The sequence below is a fragment of the Coregonus clupeaformis genome, chromosome 12, assembly GCF_020615455.1.
Source record: "Coregonus clupeaformis isolate EN_2021a chromosome 12, ASM2061545v1, whole genome shotgun sequence".
NCBI lineage: Eukaryota > Metazoa > Chordata > Actinopteri > Salmoniformes > Salmonidae > Coregonus > Coregonus clupeaformis.
In genome coordinates this window covers 34449074-34470776 of record NC_059203.1, presented here as the reverse complement: position 1 = coordinate 34470776, position 21703 = coordinate 34449074, and the positions used below count along the sequence as shown (strand labels likewise).

The following is a 21703-nucleotide window of genomic DNA, read 5'->3' as shown; positions in this document are numbered from 1 at the left end:
CCTTTATAGGGTTAGGGTTAATGTTCCCACGCGGTCATATTTCTATGTTACAGCGTTTGTTTACGGAAAACAGACTGAAGACGGCGTGGACAACCTGTACCAATTAGCGTAAGAAGGATGCCACAAACGTGTTGTCACTGAAAAATGCTGTCGGCTGCAACTGTGTTGAACCCGGTTAAAACAGTGTACAGTAGGTGTGTATTTAGCATTTGTGAAATTAGTTTGATGTGATATGAAAGTAGAGGGATTTGTGTTTCTAGAACCGCAATTGAGAATCGATTCACGTTTAGATGGAGTATTTGACTGCTTTGGCTTCCAGAGCCAATTTCCCTTTACACAGAACATGTAAGGTCCTTGGACTATAAGGAGTAATGTTAGGCTCCTTTAGTCCAATATTGGGCTACATTACACAAGAGAATAGTGACTAGATCATACAGGGGTCAGGGTTGGGAAAGTTGATCAGTCTGAGGCAACCTCTGCTGCCTTGGAACATTGGAGCAACTGGTCACGACATGCCAATAAAATACATAATCTAGTCTGATCACCAAAGTCTATATTCCCAACACTGCTGTCAAGATCAGGAATAGTAAAAGAAAAATGGCATATTTAGGAAGCGCACAGGAAATAAAAATATAGGTCATGGCCTACATTGTCATGTCATGGCTTTTAGCTCACTTTCAGCCTAGTTCCATTTCGGTCTAGTTCCCTTTGGTGTTTCCTGAGTGCCAGTCTGTCGGTGCCGTCGTGCCTGAGTGCCAGTCTGTCGGTGCTATCATACGAACTCGTCACTATTATCATGCCTAATGTTTGCCTTGACAATGACAGCATTGGAGTTGGCAAGAGAACAAAAGCAGATCTGAGACCAGGCTACAGTACTTGTGGCGTTCACAGGTCCTAGAAGGCATTTTACACTCCGGCATTTTCAAAAGGTAAGGTTCCAAAATGGAACCAGGTATGGAACAAAAGTAGCAGAGAGCCTGAACCGTGCTGTTATATGCTCTGTGATATCAAAGTTAGTAATGGTATATGAACAGAACAGCTCATCTGCTTTGACTGAGACAGCAAAAATAAGGCTCCATTATTGTTTTTTCTGCTGACCACTTTTTCTTGCCGTTACCCATAATGTTCAGGGGACAATCATCTCTTTGCATTGTTATTGTCGCTTCTAACAATTGTTGCCATACCATTGTGTTGCTGTACACACCAGGTGAGAAACACCACACTGCTTAACCCCATTTATGAAATATTGATCATTTCTAATCTGCATCAGTACAAACAAATTCCTTGTTTTCCAATAACCACGGCTAAAAACGACCCACACACCTAATAAATAGTAACAGCCACACCATTGAAAAGATGTGTAAGTTTAATCACATTGAAGAACTGCCAAATGATTCAGGAGGAAACTTACATTTTTAAAATCACATTTCAGGAGCTACCAGGAACGCCAGTCGTGTTGAAAGGAAATGTACCAGTTATCAGGAGGCAACATGTTGGTCTGGAGGTGGCCTCGCGTTTAGACGCTATCCTAATGCATAATGGAATCTGGGGTGTTTTTATCTCAGATGTTAAGACACCCATTTAGAGGACTTTGAGTAGTTCTGGACCGGTTCCGACTGACATTTTGGTGTACAAAGCGCTCTGTTAACGTCGTAGGGTCCAGTGTCTTAAGCCAGAAAGCCCCTTCTGTCTGCTCTCCTCTGTCACTCACACACATATTGGCAACATATTATCAATACAAAGATCAAACTCTACAGACAGTATGCTCCCAATAACAGATTCTTCTTACAATAGTAGGCCTATGTGATTTTGTAAATCGTTCGTAACAATCGTTCGTTCACGTCTTCAGATGGTAGAACTAGGTACAACCTCGGAGCTTAGTGCCAATTTTCAGTCATGTTCCCATGTATTGCATTAAACTTTTCAGCCCTTAATCTTAAATTCAACTCTTAAATGTTGTAATGTGTCACATGAGATCCCCTTGATTACCAGAGAGAGATCAAGACTGTTGTATTATAAAGACATTGGCCATTACAGTAATCATGAAGCGTGAATCAACTGGCTGGTTGGTTGGGAGAGGACATTTTTGCACACAAGATTAAGAGCATCATCATCGCACTTCAAAAATACCTGTAGACTCACACAGGTCAGTAGTCAAAATAAAAGGGTCAATGAGAGTTGAAAACATATGTAGTACAATTAGAAAATAAAATATCACCCTAACAAATTTGGTTAATATCTAACTGACAAGCTGTTTGATCTTCTGACCCGTTCTTGGAAGATTTGCCAGTTCGACTCCTATGCATGACACCAGGCAGAGGCGAAAACACATTCAGATCAGCATGAATGTGTGTGACCACGAGTCAGACAAACACCACAATCATAGTTGATAGCGGAGCCTGAACTTCAATAATGAGGAGAGTAAATGACAAACAATGAAATCAAATGTTTTCTTCAGATTTCCTCCTCTAGTGAGCGTGTCACCAGCAAAGGCAATCCGTCATTTTGGGAGTTGCTCATTGCTCAGACCCAAAAGCTCACTGGGTCTCAAAAAGATGCCAGTCAGTCACATATCATAAAGCATATTGCACAAAAGGTTTGGTTGCAAAACAACCTAAACATTTCCATTATTTTTCTGATTCAGTCTGAATCAAAACCAATAGGGACCGTTTCAAAGCACCACTTGCATCATAGTGCTTGCTTCTCATACAAGGTTCACATTTTTTATCACATTGATCTCTTTATTATTAAATGTCAATGTAATTTTAAATAAGTCAATATCTATGTTGGTAAGGTGTGTGTGTCTGTGCAGTTTGTCACACTTCTCTGTGCCAGTGAGTGTTTGTATGCGTTTGGACATGATGTTTCCTGCTAAATAAATGACCACCTCTTCTCCACTGGTCCGTTCCAGTGCAAGATGAGCCAACGGGCAGTAGTAGCAGTTATATATATATATATATATTTTTTTAAGGGTCTGTTAATGCAGTTCCTAAAACAGAAAGCAAAGAAAGAGGATCTCTATACAAGGACTCAGGAAAAAAGAATGACAAATTAACAAGCAAAACGACAGCAGAGAAAATATGACAGAGGGAGATCGGTGAACGCCAGTCGCGGGAACAGAGGGGGCACTTCTTGGAGTCAGTTCACTGTTCTGCGATGATGCCAGTTGTGTTTTTAGGTTCTGGCCGTCAGTCGGTCAGTTAGTCACGCTTGGCGTCCCCTCCCCTCTACCATTTTGTAGGCCTACGCTGGGCAGCGGAAGATGGCAGCTTAGTTAGCCGGGAGCGTCAGTGTTAACTGCGCATCTGTAGAAAGTAGAGCCTGGCTAGTGGTTCCTCCCAGTTCTGGGTCCATTGTCCCCACCCACAGAGTCAGACACTCATCAAAGTGCTGTCCAGCATTGGGTCACCTCCTCTACGCTCCTTTGGGAAGTTCACACCACCTTTCCAACCATCACAGTGCACACACGTTGATTGACAAGCTAGGAAAAGTAAAACAGGCAAGGTTCCCTGGTGTGGTCAGCACAAACCAACCCCCTCAATTCGCAGGTGCTCATATTCTTCCATTTACCCCTGCCCCACACTCTAAGAACAGAAGAATAGACGTGGAAGTGTACGCGTATGCTCGCTTGGAGTCACTGTGTGAGAGTGGAACAGAGTGGGATCATGAGTGGAAGTCATGAGCTGCGTTGGGTGGGAGTTCTCCCCTCTGTGCTGTAACACCTTTGGAACATGGGGGGGATTGTGGGTGTGTGGGGTGGGAGGGTAGTACTGGGAGGAAGCCAGCAAGGAGCATGTGGGTGGATGGTTGGGGGGGCTCAGCTGGCTGTGGCGCGGGACATGAGGTCCTCCAGAGCCTTTTCCTGGTCATTGTTGTGCACCAGCAGCACCTCCTTGATGGTGTCCCTTTCAAAGCCCATCTCGCCAAACCGCGTCATCAACGACAGGAACTCTAAGGACTGAGGAAATCATGAAAAACATACATTGTAATTGGGAATTCTTGTTACGGATTGTTTCTGTACAATTTAACTTGAAAAATCAGATAAATGGATTGTTTAAAAAAAAACATTTGCAAGGAACCCGAACAGATCAATGAAATTAGGCTGGATTAGACAGAATAATAAGCTATCTAGTTAGTAATATAAAGTTATCATTTACAATCAACAATGTAGTTATGAATACATGTGGGTCGGATTTTCATTTTGCCTACAAGTAGCCGTACGCAGGCGCTAACGTTCATAAAAGAGCTTCACACTTCCTTCTGATGTTGCTTGATCAGCATGTAGGCCTATCAGCTCGCCAAAATGACATGAACAATTATACTAAATATATTAACAGTATTGCAGTCATTTCTGCAGTTCTGATTTTATTTTAAGGTAGCAATGCAATCAAATCCCTATCCTAAACTTGTTGGAAGCATCTTGCTGTCATTCGTTAGCCATGTCATTTTGAGCCGCTGCTTTAAATCATTGAGGTGTTGGGAACGAGCGCACAGGTGAGAAGGGGTGCAAATTGGGATTGGGCTCCTTTCAGCCTAGTAGTAGCAAACGCAGTCTTCCCGTTTTCCAATTAGTCATCAATCATCGTTGAAGCTGACAGCGGACTTCTCAGATAAATAGCGATGTTGCATTTTGTTTGATTTAGCTAGTTAGTTGTCATTACTTTGAGCTCCAAATTACCTCTAATCAATAATTACTTTGCATGGTCTCAACATTTGGGTCTCCATGACTATCTACTTTAATATGGACGCAAATAAATAAAGACTGATAAAATCAGTCTCAAGGCAAGATGGTGAAGGGAATGGGCAGCCTCATGGATATGGTGGCCAGTGCTGGATCCAAGGCGGGCTTCACCATGGAGCACTCGGCTAAGGTAAGAATGATGACCTAGTGGTTTGTGTGTGTTAGAGATCTGTGTGTTTGTCAGAGAGAGAGAGTCAAATGAATTAATATCAATATGAATTCAAACCTTCTTGCCCACTGCCATCCGGGCCTTCAACAACACCAGGTCGCAGTCACACGACACTACCCTGTCACTTTATTTGCTTTTGCACACTAGTACTGTACTATTTTACTTGCCTCTACAGTGCAATGTTTGGTATACTCAGTGCCTTCAGAAAGTATTCACACCCCTTGACTTGCTAATCAAATGGCTACCAATACTTTTTATTTTATTTTGGCTGAAGTCAATTTTAAAAAGCTCACAACTCAGTCTGATAAAAGACATCAGTGATTTAAGAATATCTGGATTTGGGACAGTTTGTAATTTTCAGAAATAGTCAATTTCACGATATGAAGGATTTCCCGAGACCGCCACACATTTGAGAAGAAAGGTGGAGGGAGGAGAGCGGCACATGCTTGGTGTATTTAAGTACAGGGAAAACTGGAAGTGAACCCTACCTTAGGCCACTCAACATTTCTGTGTTTCATCATCAGAGATAATGGAGTTAGCTAGCGGTCCTAGCTGCGTCTTTGATTCTGCATGTTGAGTTAATGTGTATAAACATGCATATCAGTGTATGTGATGGTAGAGACTGTGGGTGGACTCACCTTCTCTTCAGAGCACTGGTACATCTCTAAGCACTCCTCTACGGCACTGGGCTCAAATCCCCGCTCACAAAGACGCGCATGAGTAAACAGGTACTCCAGCACCTGGGTCACAGGATGACAGACAAAGTTGATCTTTAGGTGTGGGCTTCATGTGCAATTCCAAACTGTTTATCTGCTAGGTGGTGTTACAAGCCGAGAGAAAGATAATTATGACTGCAAATATGATGGTGACCAAATTCACCTCCAAGATTCCTTCCAATGACAAAATTCATGAAATAGCTACTGTTGGAATTTAATAGAAATACATTAATATTCTTTGTTGATTAGAGGGATAGCTAAATTCACATAAAATATTGTACTTGCGTGATGCTTGAGGATACATTTTTCAATTTGAGTCATTTAGGTAGCCAACAAAGCTAACTGGCAAACATATCAACTACCACTGTGTGTCATTACATTGTTAGCCAATGTTTATTCACAGTTAACAAGCCCCTAACGAGTGTCTCCTACAGTATTACTGTAATCATTCACTGCAATGCAATCATAGTGTTGAGGCATTAAACCAAGGCCGTGGATGGTGTGTTTTGCAATTCATTTATTCACAACCACCATCCTCATCTTGTTGCCTGGTGGACCTTCTTGTGAACACAGACAATCACATAATGCTGGCACCTGATGACTTCAGTCATCCATGACACACAGAGAATTCTTCGGGCGCAATAGGCAGTGAGTGGGTGACATCACAGAATCAAATCGAACATTTCTTTATAAGAGATCTGCGTAGAGAAAACGGGCCTAGGCTTCTGTGGCAGGGATGAGGGAGAGCAGAGGGGCATACCTGCTCCACATTCTGGCCTTGCCTCTGCATGGCCCGCAGGACCCCTTCGTAGGTGTAGCCCATGGCCACGACGGTCTCCACACATTGCCGCCCACTGGGGGACAAGTTGAGCAGCGCCGCTCCGCACGAGAGAGGGGGAGGACCTGCATTTATCTATGCAGAGAGAGAGAGAGAGAGTTTTTAAAGCATCATATCTGTTTAAGAGTCCAAAAAAAGCCTATTATTCTGGTCCAAAAACTTCTAAACTTTTCAGAAGTTTGAAAGAATTAAGCAATACATTTAGTCATTGAAACTAAGCAAGGCCCACTACACTTTGTGTGTGTGTGTGTAAGATCACCTGATTTGGTGCCCCATGTTGGGTGTGCCTGGGTGGCTCCTCTGTCTTCTGCTGGGGTGCCGGTGGGCTGCCGTTGGATAGGCTAGGTGGTACAGGGGCTGGAGAGTAGGAGTCACATGACAAGTCCCCGGGGTCCGACAGCTTGGGGAAGGTGAGCGAGCGGATGTTGCAGGGCCGGTCGGGATCCATTGTCTGTCCCTGGGCCATACCCCCCACTGTGTCCATGTCCAGTAGCGCCACCAGTCCGTTGGGTTTGTGGGCAAAGGCCGTTTTGGCCGGAAGGCTGGTGGCGGAGAGCTGGGGTGGAGGGGTGCTGCCTCGTGATGCCGGCTCGGGCTGGGGTTCCTCAGACTGCTGCTGGCTCTGGAGGATGTTGCGCAGCTCCTCCCTATCGTCCAGTGTCTTGAGCTCCAGCTTGTCAAAGGGGTCCTCCTCGCGCTCAAAGTCAGCCAGGTTAAGGTACTGTGGCTCAGGGATGCTAGGAGCGTTCTGCCTGGCGGGGGCGGGCAGCGGGGTGAGGATAGCGTTGTGGCGCAGGGCGGCCATCAGCGGGTTCATTGCAGGCGGGAGAGCGTCCTGCTCCTCGGCGGGGCGGGGCCTCTTCCCCCCGCCGGCCAATCCTCCGTCAGGGTCCTGGGCGGGGGGCGAGTGCTCCCTGCTCTCCAGCTCCGTCCTGGCCGTCTCTCCAGCTCGGACCTCCGCTGCCCTGGCCTCGGCCAGCTCCACCCCCCAGCGCACACTCCGCCTCTCCAGGGAGAAGTCATACTGCAGTGCCCAGAGAAGAGAGACAACCAGCAGGACTAGTTAGTGAGCAGCAGTAGACACGGGACTAAAGGAATGGAGATTAATCAACCCAGGTGATTAGGTCTGATGGGTATGTCCACATTACTGATGCAACCAGGGTTCAAATGACACAGCTCAGTGCCCAACAAATAATGGGATGGATTGGACCAAGACATTTCAATATTTACAGAGGTGCCCCCCTAATACAGACTAATATTACGGGGATGCAATAAAAATCACCACCAAGCATCACAGTCATTGAAACGCTTAATGCAACAATGCCATAAGTCCGAAGACTTACCTGCAGGTCTGCGAGCACAGAGCCACAGTCAGGCAGGCAGAAGCCAACAGGAAGGCCCACTTTGGCAGGGCAGCGGAACTTATTGTTGATTTTAAAGGGAACGTCATCAAGGTAGCTGATGGGTCCTGGAAAAACAGGTTGAGAAGGCCTAAATGAAAAATGACACCATGATGCAAACGCAGGAATAAATTAAACAAAATGAGAAAAGAGGAAGTGGCTGAAAGACAGACACACTCACCATTGTTGTGGGTATCAGACTTCCTCGCAGCCATTTAGAGTCTGTAAAACACACAGGGCTCTTGAATGAGTGAGAGATGCCTTAGTGGAAGCAGTGAGGGTGTTTTCACACAGTCCTCTTTAAAATAACCGATCTCAGTCCTCTTAAAATGAACTCTGGAGTAAAAAAAAAAAAACAGCAAAAGAACTCTGTTCTCTGTGTTCACACTGTCCTTGCCTTTGAGAATTCAACTATTTGCCAGTTCACTTCATCTATTTTGTGGACAGAGTCCTCTGCATTCACATTGCTATGTTTAGAAAGGAACCAAGATTTTTCCAACATGCACTCTGGGTTTTTACAACATGTAGGAATACATTATTGGACAGCTAGATATAGGTACTTACATTTTGAAAGCTAATAGATTGCCTGCATTTAGTTAGAATATGAGACCTAATAATTGTAATCAGAAGACGCTATTAATGTGTCAACTGGATTGGTAACAGAATAAATAGCAATAGAATAACTGCAGAATAAATAATGCTGTAATTGAAAATTGTACACCCAAGGTAGGCTACTACCCCTTTAAAGAGCTAGAATAGATTGTGATTCTAACCAAATATGTAGTCTTCACACTATTCAAACCCCACAATCAACAAACAGCCTATGATCACATATTGCAAACAAATCATCTGAACTATAAATTCAACAAATTTTGACATTTCTGTGGGTCGTTGACAATCGCTAATCAATATCCAAAAACAGCAAATATTTTCAGCCGAACCTGCACATTATCTTCTTGCTTTTGTTACACCAATTTGAGGGTTTATGGGAAAAGGTGTTGCAGTAGTCTAGTGTGTGGTGCGGGAATAATGACAAGCAAACCTGGGGAGCTTTGTGTTCACATTGTACAAAAAAGGGAACCGGACTGCAGAATTCAAGAGAACCAAACTCAGACCACCTCTCGAGATTAATTCAGTTCGGGGGCTCTTTTTAAGGGTCTGAGTTCATTTGGAGTGTTCACACTGCACACAAAAAATGACTGAAAGGGACCAAGTGTGAAAACACCCTGAAACAGGACAAAACCAAGACATCAACACCATATCCATTTTACAGTGAGTTCGGAAAGTATTCAGACCCCTTGACTTTTTCCACATTTTGTTACATCCTTATTCTAAAAGAAAAAAAATGTGTTATGTTATCCCTCAATCTACACACAATACCCCATAACGACAAAGCAAAAACTGGTTTTTTAGAAATCTTGGCAAATGAATTAAAAAAAACAGAAAAATAACATTTACATAAGTATTCAGACCCTTTACTCAGTACTTTGTTGAAGCACCTTTGGCAGTGATTACAGCTTCGGGTCTTCTTCAGTATGACGCTACAAGCTTGGCACACCTGTATTTGGGGAGTTTTTCCCATTCTTCTCTGCAGATCCTCTCAAGCTTTGTCAGGTTGGATGGGGAGCGTCGCTGCACAGCTATTTTCAGGTCTCTCAGAGATGATCGATCGGGTTCAAGTGGGCCACTCAAGGACATTGAGACTTGTCCCAAAGCCACTCCTGCAGTGTCTTGGCTGTGTGCTTAGGGGCCAAATAGTTCAATCTTGGTTTCATCAGACCAGAGAATCTTGTTTCTCATGGTCAGAGTCCTTTAGGTACCTTTTGGTAAACTCCAAGCGGGCCGTCATGTTCCTTTTACTGAGGAGTGGCTTCCATTTGGCCACTCTACCATAAAGGTCTGATTGGTGGAGTGCTGCAGAGATGGTTGTCCTTCTGGAAGGTTCTCCCATCTCCAAAGAGGAACTCTGGAGCGCTGTCAAGAGTGACCACCGGGATCTTGGTCACCTCCCTGACCAAGGCCCTTCTCCCCCGATTGCTCTTTTTGCCCGGGCTGCCAGCTCTAGGAAGAGTGTTGGTGGTTCCAAACTTCTTCCATTTAAGAATAATGGAGGCCACTGTGTTCTTGGGGACCTTCAATGCTGCAGTATTTTTTTGATACCCTTCCTCAGATCTGTGCCTCAACACAATCCTGTCTCGGAGCTCTACGGACAATTCCTTCGACCTCATGGCTTGGTTTTTGCTCTGACATGCACTGTCAACTGTGGGAACTTATATAAACAGGTGTGTGCCTTTCCAAATCATGTCCAATCAATTTAATTTACCACAGGTGAACTCCAATCAAGTTGTAGAAACATTTCAAGGATGATCAATGGAAACAGGATGCACCTGAGCTCAATTTCGAGTCTCATAGCAAAGGGTCTGAGTACTATGTAAATAAGGTATTTTTTATATTTTAATAAATGTGCAAACATTTCTAAAAACCTGTTTTCGACTTTGTCATTATGGGGTATTGTGTGTAGATTGATGAGGATTTTTATTTATTTAATCCATTTTAGAATAATGCTTAACAAAATGTGGAAAAAGTCAAGGGGTCTGAATACTTTCCAAATGCACTGTAAACTCTATCCCAGCCTGGCCATACCTGACCAGCGCAGCATGATGATAAGATGCGCTGTTGGGGACCTAGCCTGATGACTCACACCAAATTCTTCCGCTGCTCTGTCATTCGCTACATACTTTAGTCTGACATCATAGAAGTTGTTTGTAGTGACGAGTGGTGTGGTACAAAACAAAGTAATCGGCGATTGGACAGTCTCTAACCAATCAGAGTATAAAAGCCAATGACGAATTTTCAAACTGTCGCTTTACCCACGTATGTTCTGGCTCTGGCCCAACCCATCGTTTCTGGACCAATCAGATGGCCCCCGAATGTGTTCGCATTCGGTGAAGCCTTTGGGGAGGTACTCAGATTCAGACTCATTGCGGAGAAGAAATGAAAGTCTGTGGGCGTAGCGCAGTGTTTAGCCAGAGCATGGAGTCTGAGTAGCCAGGCAACTGGGGAGCCCCCTCTCCCAAAAAGTTACCATACAGCCATCCTCTGTAGAAACAGTGGCATGTCCATGGGGGCATATTACAGTGCTTTCAGAAAGTATTTATACCCCTTGACTTATTCCACATTTTGTTGTGTTAAAGCAATAGACGGAATTCAAAATTGATTTTTATTAAAACATTTTCAGCCAGCTACACACAATACCCCATAATGACAAAGTAAAAACACGTTTTTACATTTTTACTAATGTATTGAAAATGAAATACAAAAATGTGTAATTTACATAAGTATTCACACTCCTGAATCAATACTTTGCAGAAGCACCTTTGGCAGCGATTACAGCTGTAAGTCTTTCTGGATAAGTCTAAGAGCTTTCCACACCTGGATTGTGCAACTTTAGCCCATTATTCTTTGCCAAATTCTTCAAGCTCTTTCAAAATGGTTGTTGATCATTGCTAGACAACCACTTTCAGTTCTTGACGGAGTTTTGACTTAAATCTACCTCAGCCACTCAGGAACATTCACAGTCTTCTTGGTAAGCAACTCGTGTAGATGTGGCCTTGTTTTATGTTATCGTCCTGCTGAAAGGTGAATTCATCTCCCTGTGCCTGGTGGAAAGCAGACAAACTAGTTTTCCTCTAGGATTTTGCCTGTGCTTAGCACCATTGCATTTCTTTTTTTATCCTGAAAAACTCCCCAGTAAAGTGACGAGGCAACAGGATAGATAAGACAGTAGCAGCAGCGTATGTGATGAGTGTGGAAGTGTGTAAAGTGTGCGTGACGAATGTGTGCATTGTGTACGTGTTGTGTGTGTGTAGTACATTGTGTGTGCAGAGTCAAAAAGAGTCAATGTAGACAGTCCGGGTAGCTATACTATATATTCAAAAGTATGTGGACACCCCTTCAAATTAGTCGATTCGGCTATTTCAGCCACACCCGTTGCTGACAGGTGTATAAACATTGAGCACACAGCCATGCAATCTCTATAGACTAACATTGGCAGTAGAAAGGCCTTGCTGAAGAGCTCAGTGACTTCCAATGTGGTACCGTCTTAGGATGCCACATTTCCAACAAGTCAGTTTGACAAATTTCTGCCCTGCAAGAGCTGCCCCGGTCAACTGTAAGTGATGTTATTGTGAAGTGGAAACGTCTAGGAGCAACAACGGCTCAGCTGCAAAGTGGTAGGCCACACAAGCTCACAGAACGGGACTGCCAAGTGCTGAAGAGCGTAAAATTCGTCAGTCCTCGGTTGCAACACTCACTACCGAGTTCCAAATTACCTCTTGAAGCAAAGTCAGCACAAGAACTGTTCGTCTGGAGCTTCATGAAATGGGTTTCTACGGCTGAACGGCCGCACAAAAGCCTAAGATAACCATGCGAAATGCCAAGCGTCGGCTGGAGTGGTGTAAAGCTCGCCGCCATTGGACTCTGGAGCAGTGGAAATGCATTCTCTGGAGTGATGAATCACGCTGAAGTGATGAATCAGTCCGACGGACAAATCTGGGTTTGGCGGATGCCAGGAGAAAGCTAGCTGCCCCAATTCATAGTGCCAACTGTAAAGTTTGGTGGAGGAGGAATAATGGTCTGGGGCTAGGCCATGGTTCGGTCTAGGCCCCTTAGTTCCAATGAAGGGAAATCTTAATGCTAGAGCATAAAATGACATTCTAGATGATTCTGTACTTCCAACTTTGTGGCAACAGTTTGGGAAAGGCCCTTTCCTGTTTCAGTATGACAATGCCCCAATGCACAAAGTGAGGTCCATACAGAAATGTTTTGTCGAGATCGGTGTGGAAGAACTTGACTGGCCTGCACAGAGCCCTGACCTCAACCCCATCCAACACCTTTGGGATGAATTGGAACACTGACTGCGAGCCAGGCCTAATCGCCCAACATCAGTGTCCGACCTCACTAATACTCGTGGCTGAATGGAAGCAAGTCCCCGCATCAATGTTTCAACATCTAGCGGAAAGCCTTCCCAGAAGAGTGGAGGCTGTTATAGCAGCAAAAAGGGGGACCAACTCCATGTTAATGGCCATGATTTTGGAATGAGAAGTTCGACAAGCAGGTGTCCACATACTTTTGGTAATGTAATGTATTTGGTTAACTATTTAGCAGTCTTATGGCTTGGGGGTAGAAGCTGTTCAGGAGCTTTTTGGTCCCAGACCTAGTGCTCCGGTACCGTTTGCCGTGCGGTAGCAGAGAGAACAGTCTGACCATCTTCCAGCTTACGGACTGGGGAATTGTTCATGATAAAAACATTAAACGGAATGGAGCTAAGCACAGGCAAAATCCTAGAGGAAAACTTGGTTCAGTCTGCTTTCCACCAGACACTGTGAGATTAATTCACCTTTCAGCAGGACAATAACCTAAAACACAAGGCCAAATCTACACTGGCGTTGCTTAACAAGACAGTGAATGTTCCTGAGTGGCCGAGTAGTTACAGTTTACTTAAATATGCATGAAAATCTATGGCAAGACATGAAAATGGTTGTCTAGCAATGATCAACAACCATTTTGTCAGACCTTATAGAATTTTGAAAAAAATCAACCAAAAGAAAATGACAGTATCGTAACACTAAGAAATGTGGAAAAAGTAAAGGTGTGTGAATACTTTCTGAAGGCACTGTATATGTACATATCTACCTCAATTTCCTCGTACCACTGTACATCAACTCTGTACTGGTACCCCATGTACAGTGGGGAGAACAAGTATTTGATACACTGCCGATTTTGCAGGTTTTCCTACTTACAAAGCATGTAGAGGTCTGTAATTTTTATCATAGGTACACTTCAACTGTGAGAGACGGAATCTAAAAAATCCAGAAAATCACATTGTATGATTTTTAAGTAATTAATTTGCATTTTATTGCATGACATAAGTATTTGATCACCTACCAACCAGTAAGAATTCCGGCTCTCACAGACCTGTTAGTTTTTCTTTAAGAAGCCCTCCTGTTCTCCACTCATTACCTGTATTAACTGCACCTGTTTGAACTCATTACCTGTATAAAAGACACCTGTCCACACACTCAATCAAACAGACTCCAACCTCTCCACAATGGCCAAGACCAGAGAGCTGTGTAAGGACATCAGGGATACAATTTTAGACCTGCACAAGGCTGGGATGGACTACAGGACAATAGGCAAGCAGCTTGGTGAGAAGGAAACAACTGTTGGTGCAATTATTAGAAAATGGAAGAAGTTCAAGATGACGGTCAATCACCCTCGGTCTGGGGCTCCATGCAAGATCTCACCTCGTGGGGCATCAATAATCATGAGGAAGGTGAGGGATCAGCCCAGAACTACACGGCAGGACCTGGTCAATGACCTGAAGAGAGCTGTGACCACAGTCTCAAAGTTAACCATTAGTAACACACTACACCGTCATGGATTAAAATCATGCAGCGCACACAAGGTCCCCCTGCTCAAGCCAGCGCATGTCCAGGCCCGTCTGAAGTTTGCCAATGACCATCTGGATGATCCAGAGGAGGAATGGGAGAAGGTCATGTGGTCTGATGAGACAAAAATAGAGCTTTTTGGTCTAAACTCCACTCGCCGTGTTTGGAGGAAGAAGAAGGATGAGTACAACCCCAAGAACACCATCCCAACCGTGAAGCATGGAGGTGGAAACATCATTCTTTGGGGATGCTTTTCTGCAAAGGGGACAGGACGACTGCACCGTATTGAGGGGAGGATGGATGGGGCCATGTATCGCGAGATCTTGGCCAACAACCTCCTTCCCTCAGTAAGAGCATTGAAGATGGGTCGTGGCTGGGTCTTCCAGCATGACAACGACCGAAACACACAGCCAGGGCAACTAAGGAGTGGCTCCGTAAGAAGCATCTCAAGGTCCTGGAGTGGCCTAGCCAGTCTCCAGACCTGAACCCAATAGAAAATCTTTGGAGGGAGCTGAAAGTCCGTATTGCCCAGCGACAGCCCCGAAACCTGAAGGATCTGGAGAAGGTCTGTATGGAGGAGTGGGCCAAAATCCCTGCTGCAGTGTGTGCAAACCTGGTCAAGACCTACAGGAAACGTATGATCTCTGTAATTGCAAACAAAGGTTTCTGTACCAAATATTAAGTTCTGCTTTTCTGATGTATCAAATACTTTTGTCATGCAATAAAATGCAAATTAATTACTTTAAAATCATACAATGTGATTTTCTGGATTTTTGTTTTAGATTCCGTCTCTCACAGTTGAAGTGTACCTATGATAAAAATTACAGACCTCTACATGCTTTGTAAGTAGGAAAACCTGCAAAATCGGCAGTGTATCAAATACTTGTTCTCCCCACTGTATATAGCTAAGCTATCATTGCTCATTGTGTACAGTTGAAGACGGAAGTTTACATACACTTAGGTTGGAGTCATTAAAACTTGTTTTTCAACCACTCCACAAATGTCTTGTTAACAAACTATAGTTTTGGCAAGTCGGCTAGGACATCTACTTTGTGCATGACAAGTCATTTTTCCAACAATTGTTTAGAGAGAGATTATTTCACTTATAATTAAGTGTATCACAATTCCAGTGGGTCAGAGGTTTACATACACTAAGTTGACTGTGCCTTAGTGTATTGTAGACCTCCACAAGTCTGGTTCATCCTTGGGAGCAATTTCCAAACGCCTGAAGGTACCACGTTCATCTGTACAAACAATAGTACGCAAGTATACACACCATGGGACCACGCAGCCGTCATACCGCTCAGGAAGGAGCCGCGTTCTGTCTCCTAGAGATGAATGTACTTTGGTGCAAAAAGTGCAAATCAATCCCAGAAAAACAGCTAAGGACCTTGTGAAGATGCTGGAGGAAACAGGTACAAAAGTATCTATATCCACAGTAAAACGAGTCCTATATCGACATAACCTGAAAGGCCACTCAGCAAGGAAGAAGCCACTGCTCCAAAACCGCCATAAAAAAGCCAGACAACGGTTTGCAACTGCACATGGGGACAAAGATCATACTTTTTGGAGAAATGTCCTCTGGTCTGATGGAACAAAAATATAACTGTTTGGCCATAATGACCATTGTTATGTTTGGAGGAAAAAGGGGGTTGCTTGCAAGCCAAAGAACACCATCCCAACCGTGAAGCACAGGGGTGGCAGTATCATGCTGTGGGGGTGCTTTGCTGCAGGAGGGGCCGGTGCACTTCATAAAATAGATGGCATCATGAGGAAGGAAAATTATGTGGATATATTGAAGCAACATCTCAAGACATCAGTCAGGAAGTTAAAGCTTGGACACAAATGGGTCTTCCAAATGGACAATGACCCCAAGCATACTTCCAAAGTTGGGGCAAAATGGCTTAAAGACAACAAAGTCAAGGTATTGGAGTGGCCATCACAAAGCCCTGACCTCAATCCTATAGAACATTTGTGGGCAGACCTGAAAAAGCAGGAATGTGATGAAATAAATAACATTATTCTACCATTATTCTGACATTTCACATTCTTAAAACAAAGTGGTGATCCTAACTGACATAAGACAGGGCATTTTTACTAGGATTAAATGTCAGGAATTGTGAAAAACTGAGTTTAAATGTATTTGGCTAAGGTATATGTAAACTTACTGTATTTATTCCTTGTGTTACTATTTTTTGTATACACAGTACCAGTCAAAAGTTTGGACACCTACTCATTCCAGGGTTTTTCATTCTTTTTTACTATTTTCTACATTGTGAATAATAGTGAAGACATAACTATGAAATAACACATATGGAATCATGTAGTAAACAAAAAAAGTGTTAAACAACTCCAAATATATTTTATATTTGAGATTCTTCAAATAGCCACCCTTTTGCCTTGACAGCTTTGCACACTCTTGGCATTCTCTCAACCAGCTTCATGAGGTAGTCACTTGGAATGCATTTCAATTAACAGGTGTGCCTTGTTAAAAGTTAATTTGTGGAATTTCTTTCCTTCTTAATGTGTTTGAGCCAATCAGTTGTGTTGTGACAAGGTAGGGGTGGTATACAGAAGATAGCCCTATTTGGTAAAAGACCAAGTCCATATTATGGCAAGAACAGCTCAAATAAGCAAAGAGAAACGACAGTCCATCATTACTTTAAGACATGAAGGTCAGTGAATCTGGACAATTTCAACTTTGAAAGTTTCTTCAAGCGCAGTCGCAAAAACCATCAAGCGCTATGATGAAACTGGCTCTCATGAGGACCGCCACAGGAAAGGAAGACCCAGAGTTACCTCTGCTGCAGAGGATAAGTTCATTCGAGTTACCAGCCTCAGAAATTGCAGCCAAAATAAATGCTTCACAGAGTTCAAGTAACATAAACATCTCAACATCAACTGTTCAGAGGAGACTGTGTGAATCAGGCCTTCATGGTTGAATTGCTGCAAAGAAACCACTACTAAAGGACACCAATAAGAAGAAGAGACTTGCTTTGCCCAGGAAACACAAGCAATGGAAATTAGACTGGTGGAAATTTGTCTTTGGTCTGATGAGTCCAAACTTGAGATTTTTGGTTCCAACCGCCATGTCTTTGTGAGATGCAGAGTAGGTGAACGGATGATCTCCGCATGTATGGTTCCCACCGTGAAGCATGGAGGAGGTGGTGTGATGGTGCTTTGCTGGTGACACTGTCTGTGATTTACACTTAACCAGCATGGCTACCACAGTATGCTGCAGTGATACGCCATCCCATCTGGTTTGCACTCATGGGACTATCATTTGTTTTTCAACAGGACAATGACCCAAAACACACCTTCAGGCTGTGTAAGGGCTATTTGACCAACACGGAGTGTTGGAGTGCTGCATCAGATGACCTGGCCTCCACAATACCCCGAACTCAACCGAATTGCGATGGTTTGGGATGAGTCGGACCGCAGAGTGAAGGAAAAGCAGCCAACAAGTGCTCAGCATATGTGGGAACTCCTTCAAGACTGTTGGAAAAGCATTCCAGGTGAAGCTGGTTGAGAGAATGCCAAGAGTGTGCAAAGCTGTCATCAAGGCAAAGGGTGGCTATTTGAAGAAACTCAAATATAAAATATATTTTGATTTGTTTAACACTTTTTTGGTTACTACATGATTCCATATGTGTTATTTCATAGTGTTGATGTCTTCACTATTATTATACAATGTAGAAAATAGTAAAAAATAAAGAAAAACACTTGAATGAGTAGGTGTGTCCAAACTTTTGACTGGTACTATATATTTTATTGTATTCTGCATTGCTGGGAAGGGCCTGTAAGTAAGCATTTCACTGTTAGTCTATACCTGTTGTTTTACAAATCAAGTGACAAGTAAAATATGTTTTATGTTGGCCTGGTATTTGCTTAGGCAGAACAAACAGAAGCAGCTGCTCCAATGAATAGGCCTACTACTACCAAGAAAATAGCTAATACACAAGCTTGAGCTCCCCCCCAGCCAACCACAAATTGCAGACTTAATCACTTTTTGGCAGCAGGAGTCTACTCTGAACATAAATAGGCCTAAGAGATGACAGTAATGCACCTTACTCAACAAAATAGCTCTAGCCTACACCTTGAGGTTTAAGGGCTGGTGTCTGGTGGCCTACTGCGTAGACAAAGCAAGTAGTAGTCTATACAATGGATTGGATGAGTTGTAAAAATCTGCATATCAGCACGAAACAACGCACATAGTTTAGTGAGTGGCAAGACTAGTTTCCTAGCCCACACCACTGTTCAGCAAGCATTGATCCATTGCCTTTATACTCAGTTGTGGAAAAAGTAACTCAATTGTCATACTTGAGTAAAAGTAAAGATACCTTAATAGAAAATGACTCAAGTAAAAGTGAAAGGCACCCAGTAAAATAATACTTGAGTAAAAGTCTAAAAGTATCTGTTTTTAAATATAATGTAGTGGGAACAGTACTCAGTAAAAGGTATACATGAAATTCCTTATATTAAGAAAACCAGACGGCAACGATTTTCTTATTGAAAATTATTATTATTTACGGACAGAGGGGCTCACTAACACTCAGACCTCATTCACAAATTCAGTATTTGTGTACTTTGGGATCACAACACTTTTTAGGCAAGTCATGGGATGACTCATTGGCGTACCATGGAGCAAGATATAGCTCGATCAGTCTGAATGTCGATGCAATGTCCAACCGTCCTTAGCAACATAACTTAGTGTACTTTACTCAAACCCTAATCAACAAAAACACGTGACATTTTCAAGCAGCTATAGCTAGCCAACTGTAATCTTATCTTGGAAACATTGAACGAGTCATACTTACATGACTCATCCACATCAGAGGTAGCAAGAGTAGCTACAACTTTTTATAAAGTAACATACCAGTAACTAGTTAAGTAATTAATTACATAGATGTGATGTGTAAAGAACGTAGTCGAAAACGTAACTAGCTATGACAGTCTACATTAAGATGGGCGGCAGGTAGCTTAGTGGTTAAGAGCGTTGTGCCAGTAACCGAAAGGTCGCTGGTTCTAATCCCCGAGCCGACTAGGTGAAAAATCTGTCGATGTGCCCTTGAGCAAGGCACTTAACCCTAATTGCTCCTGTAAGTCGCTCTGGATAAGAGCGTCTGCTAAATGACTAAAATGTAAATGTAAATTAAGGGGTACTTTTCTAGCCATTCTGACAGAGCTAGCTAGCAAACGTTAGCTCGGTTGTCTACCTAGTTTGCTGGTATTTTGAGTGATTTATGCTTGGAAAACAATTAGTGAGTAACTGTTAGATTAAGATCATTCAAGAGGAGCAAGATAGCACGCTAACATAATAGTGCGCCAACTTAGTCAGACTAGCTAGTAGTTAGCTAAGGTTAATACGTTAGCTACAAATTAACTAACTCACTTTATTACCAGCTAGTTAGATAGCTGACACGAAATAACCCACAAGTTAACGTAGACCTTAACTAAAAGTCTGGAACACAGACAATCAGAAATGGTCAATATCCGATGTTCACATTTTAGGTAGCTAGCTAACGTTAGTTTGGTGGCCTGCTGCTGGCTCGTTCACTCCCTCTCTGCCACCGCCCCTGAAAGAGAACTGGGATAACATCTTCCATTAACCCTCTTACCAGTAGTATCTGCTCCGTCTTGCCTCTCCAAAAACGTATGTACACTTCCCCGCAAAGACACCTTATTTAAACTGTATATTAAAATAAATGTTATTGGAATCGAAATCTCTTTCCTGCCTCATAGTGGGACGCCATCTTGATTTATTCGCCTTCCTTCCTATGGTTCCTGTTTGAAGTCACGTTTTCACTTCATGACGACACAAGTGTAGATAAATAAACATACAGGGTGCCCTGCAATTTTATTCACAGCATTCTCTCATTACATTGAATTGCACATAAGTTGGTTGTGTACGTTTTGGAAATGGAAATGTATACACTTTTGTATTATACAACCATAACAGAAATTGGACAACGAATGTAATTTCTCTCAGAAAACACTAAATGTAATTGAAAAAACATAAAACAATTAAATCAAAAAATGTCACATGCCAGTGCAATGTATAGTATTTTTTTGTCTATCATCCTTGGCTACACTGAAGAGATGTTCCCAGACATTTTCTTTATAGAATTTTTGTCATCCTACTCTGGATTCATTAATTATTTAATCCCTTCGAATATCAGGAGACCATGATGGCCAGTCAGTCAAGTGTTTACATGGAAAGCACGGTTAGTGTTACCTTGAGAGCCCTAACCATAACCATGCCAATGTTGTTGAGTTTATTGATAATTTTCATGAAACAGTGACTAGCTGGGGATCCAATGTGGGTAGGATATTGCCCAAAAGCCTATCACCATGAGATACTTCAGCATTATGCATGAAGACCTTTTCAGAACAAAATAGCACTAAAGCCACAATCCTGAGGTTTGGTTTGGTATAAAGTTAAGGGATGGGGCTGGGGAAATGTAACCACTCTCAAATCCAAACCCAGGTCCATGCGACTGTTAGTCCAACACCTTATGCGTTACACAAAGAGGTCCAGGTAAGGTGTTGTACCAAGGTCACTACCCTACACCCTTCATTTTAAAAACATGTCCCCATGCTTCACTCTTACAAGTCCCTTGTGCCCATACCGTTGGGACATACTTTCAATGGCCATACCGGGGAACCATCCCACTTCTAATGCCAACATAACGAATTCGGGGGGAAGCCCAACTCAATCCTGCGTCTCTTGACGAAATGGCTGGGTGTTAGTCTAAATTCGCTACAATATGACATGCTAATTTAAATGACCATTGAACAGCAGGTAATATCCCAGATTGTGCGTTTAATGAAACTAAGATCAGCCACACTGGCCTTCCATTCCTTCCAAAGCTTTGATCAAGGAGAATGGTGATAAAATCAGAACTGATGGAATGAAATCAATGGTGATGTCATCATCATCAACAGTCAAATGCAAGTGTACTGTCCCACAGTAGCCTATATGATGCAAAGATCCAGCTAAGGAAAATCCCTCAATACCTAATGATTGAGAAATCTATATATTTCATCATTTTGGATTGTCTATCCTTCCCATTAATTTGTGTAGCATACATCAGAGCCATATACAGTGCCTTCAGAAAGTATTCACACCACTTGACTTTTTCCACATTTTGTTGTTACAGCCTGAATTTAAAATGGATAAAAAATTACAATTAAATCACTGGCCTACACACAATACCCCAAAATGTCAAAGTGGAATTATGTTTTTATTTTATTTGATTTTTTATTAATTAAACATTAAAAGCTGAAATGTCTTGAGTCAATAAGTATTCAACCCCTTTGTTATTGCGAGCCTAAATACGATCAGCAGTAAATAGGTGCTTAACAAGTCACATAATAAGTTGCATGGACT

General features: G+C 42.8%; 1 protein-coding gene across 1 annotated transcript; it reads right to left on the bottom strand.

The window, feature by feature from the left end:
• Window positions 1–1327: 1327 nt before the first annotated feature.
• On the bottom strand, window positions 1328–20101 carry LOC121578053 (ubiquitin-associated protein 1). Its single transcript, XM_041892129.2, has 7 exons — window positions 19932–20101; window positions 8046–8086; window positions 7808–7932; window positions 6724–7488; window positions 6387–6539; window positions 5549–5650; window positions 1328–3958 (listed from the first exon to the last, which is right to left on the bottom strand). The coding sequence occupies exons 2-7, from the start codon at window positions 8077–8079 to the stop codon at window positions 3818–3820; spliced, it is 1320 nt and encodes a 439-aa protein (XP_041748063.2). The 5' UTR covers window positions 8080–8086; window positions 19932–20101; the 3' UTR covers window positions 1328–3817.
• Between the last annotated feature and the right edge of the window lie 1602 nt (window positions 20102–21703).